The following is a 2,608-nucleotide window of genomic DNA, read 5'->3' on the forward strand; positions in this document are numbered from 1 at the left end:
GGGGGCGGCTGGAACCTGTGCTGGGAGCGGGCGAGGCCTCCAAAAACCTGGAGTAGGAGGCTGAGGGAAGGGCATGAACGAAGGGCAAGAAAGTTCACACTTCTAGAAGTGCGTGCTTTTCTCTAGCCTTCCCTCCTTTTTTTCTCTCTCCCTCTTCTTTCCTTCCTATCTTCCTTCCCTTTCTCGCCCGTTCTCTCCGTTGCCCCCCATCTTTCTTCTCTCGCTCCTTCTTCCCCCACTTCCATCTCATCGTCACCCTCGCACTTTATAACCAAACAGCCAAACCCCTTTCCAATTAAAGTGGAATTAGGCAACTCAATCAAATTAGTTCCCTATTAAAGCCCTTCTTTATTAAACCGTTTTCTTGTCCTGCTATTAAGTTTCACCGCCTGGCGGAACTCGAGCCGGCCCCAGAAGTTTACCTTGGGATGACGCCGGGCCCAGACTAGGGGAGGGAGCACCCTGTTTCCCGGAGAGAGAGAGTCACCCTGCAGGGAGCGGAGCAGGTGGGAGGAGGGGGCTCGGCTGGAGAGCCACTATTGTGCTCAGTCCCTGTGGAGGAGGGAAGGCAACTAGGGGACTGGGCGAGACGCGGCCGGAACGCGCGTCCTCACCGCCACTTTCGGATTACACTGCCGCGGGCAAGGGCAGCGCCCCCCCATCCCCCTCCCCCCCTCCAGAATAACTCCCAGGCCTCGAGCCTCCGTGGAAAAATTACCCCAGCGCTCCTTGCCCAGCTGCTGCCTCCGCTGCCTTGGTTCCAAACCTCTTTGAGAAGGGAAACGCGCGGCTTTTGCGACCCGCGTTGTGCCCACATCTGCCGCCCGGGAGAACGCGAACCCGGCNGATCCGGGGGTCCGGGGCACTGGCAAGGCGACGCGCGCCCCAAACAGGAGTGGGAAGCACGCGGGGCTCCCGACGCGCAGCGGGCGCCGCGCCCCNAAGTATCCCGGCTCCGCACCCCCCCCAACCCGCCCCGGGGGCAGACACCAGCCGGACTTACGGCGAGCTGGCGCCACGGGGCCCGAGCCGGAAATCAAGACCTTTTCAACGTGGCCGCCCGAGGAGCGGGACGGGATTCGGTGCTGTTTTCTTAGAAAATAACATTTATTTCTAGCTCATGTCTATGCAAAGGAAAGCACAAAGTGAGCCATTCTCTGCAGCAGCGTTTCCCGCTGCCGTCCCTTCCGCCGGGCGTTGGGCGAGTCCCGGGAGGCGGGGAGGCGCCGCGGGCGGGCGTTTCTGGCTCAGTCACTGTCGCTCTGTGTCTGCTTCAGTGCGCACCTTGACCACTCCTTAGGGAGAGATCGGCCGCAAGCAAGAGGGGCAGGTGGGCAGGCGTTGTCCCGAATTCACAATATATTTAATCTATAAAACCTGATAAGTACAATGCGCGCATAGTCTACTTTTTTCCATTTTCTCCTTTTTTTTTTTTTTGCTTGTTTCTGAATATTTTTCACGTTAATACCGAGGTCACCTACAGATTACAATTAATAACTTAGAATTCCATTTATAACATTATACACTGGCTTGTATATATATATGTATAGATTATATATAGATTTATACATATATAAAAACTCACACTGCACCAAGGAAACCCATGCTTATCGGCATAAGCAACAAAGAGAGCGACAAATACCGCAACGAGGAAAGTGCACCTTAGAACTTGTTTCCTTTTTTTTTTTTTTACAATTGATATCGATATATATGTGTGTCCCAAAGACTCGACTCAGTGCCAAGAGATTTATACATCCTAAATTTATATTTGTTAGAGCGAATATTTTTTAAAAATTTTAATAAGGAGAGGGAGACATAGAAGACAGACTCTCGGACTATCCTGTCATCCACTGGAGAGCGGGCCGGCGGGACGAGCACAGCAGAAGGAGGGGCGAGGAGCGCGTGCGGCGGCCTCGGCCTCTGAATCTCAAGAGTTCCCCGCCTTTTGAAGGGCTGGTGAAGCCTTGAGGAGGGGTTCAAGCCACGCACCCCCTCTGAGTACACCTGCATCTGTAGTTGCTCCCTTTTGCTCAGCCCCCCACCCTTCCAAAACAAAACTGAAAATCACCTTTGAGCGAGAGGACCCGAGCCGGGGCGCAGAGGGTGCACCAGGCGAAGAGGGACCAGCGGCCCGCGGGATCAAGGCAGGGGTCCCCGTTTGGGGGCCACCTGGATGCCGGGCCCCTCGCCCTACTGCTTCTCAGGGGCGCCATTGACCATAGGCCCATACAGGCCGCCACCGTAAGTGGGTTCCTTGTGCACCGCGGCGGCGGCGGCCGAGCGGTCGCGCATGAGGTCGCTGAAGGCGTAGTCCATGGGCGGGCGGAAGCCGAGTGTGGGGACCAGGCCTGCGGTCGAGTAGGGAGCCATGAAGGCCAGGCCACGGCTGTGCGCCGCTGCCGCCGAATAGGCCAGGCGCAGGGGGCTGAGGCCGAGCGGCGCGCCCAGGGGGTAGGCGCCGGCGTCGGCGCCGAAGTGACTAGCGTTGGGCTGCAGCGGCGAGAAGGCCGAGCGGCTGCTCAGCGAGCCCAGCGCCCCAGGCGCCATGGCGCCGGCGAGCAAAGGTCTGTGGTGTGGAGGGGCGGCGGGGCCGGCCTGCCCCGGGGCG

The 2,608-nt window shown here is 58.0% G+C and overlaps 1 protein-coding gene across 1 annotated transcript in view; it reads right to left on the reverse strand.

Moving 5' to 3' along the window:
* Positions 1-1,746: 1,746 nt before the first annotated feature.
* DMRTA2 (DMRT like family A2) overlaps positions 1,747-2,608 on the reverse strand; it is a 3,196-nt gene continuing 2,334 nt past the window's right edge. The window contains 1 exon segment of the mRNA XM_077779741.1: positions 1,747-2,608. This exon segment is cut by the window's right edge and continues 21 nt beyond it. Within this exon segment, the coding sequence (XP_077635867.1) occupies positions 2,191-2,608 (418 nt within the window). The 3' untranslated portion in view covers positions 1,747-2,190.

Source organism: Crocuta crocuta, unplaced genomic scaffold (assembly GCF_008692635.1).
Source record: "Crocuta crocuta isolate KB4526 unplaced genomic scaffold, BGI_CrCroc_1.0 scaffold168, whole genome shotgun sequence".
Lineage (NCBI taxonomy): Eukaryota > Metazoa > Chordata > Mammalia > Carnivora > Hyaenidae > Crocuta > Crocuta crocuta.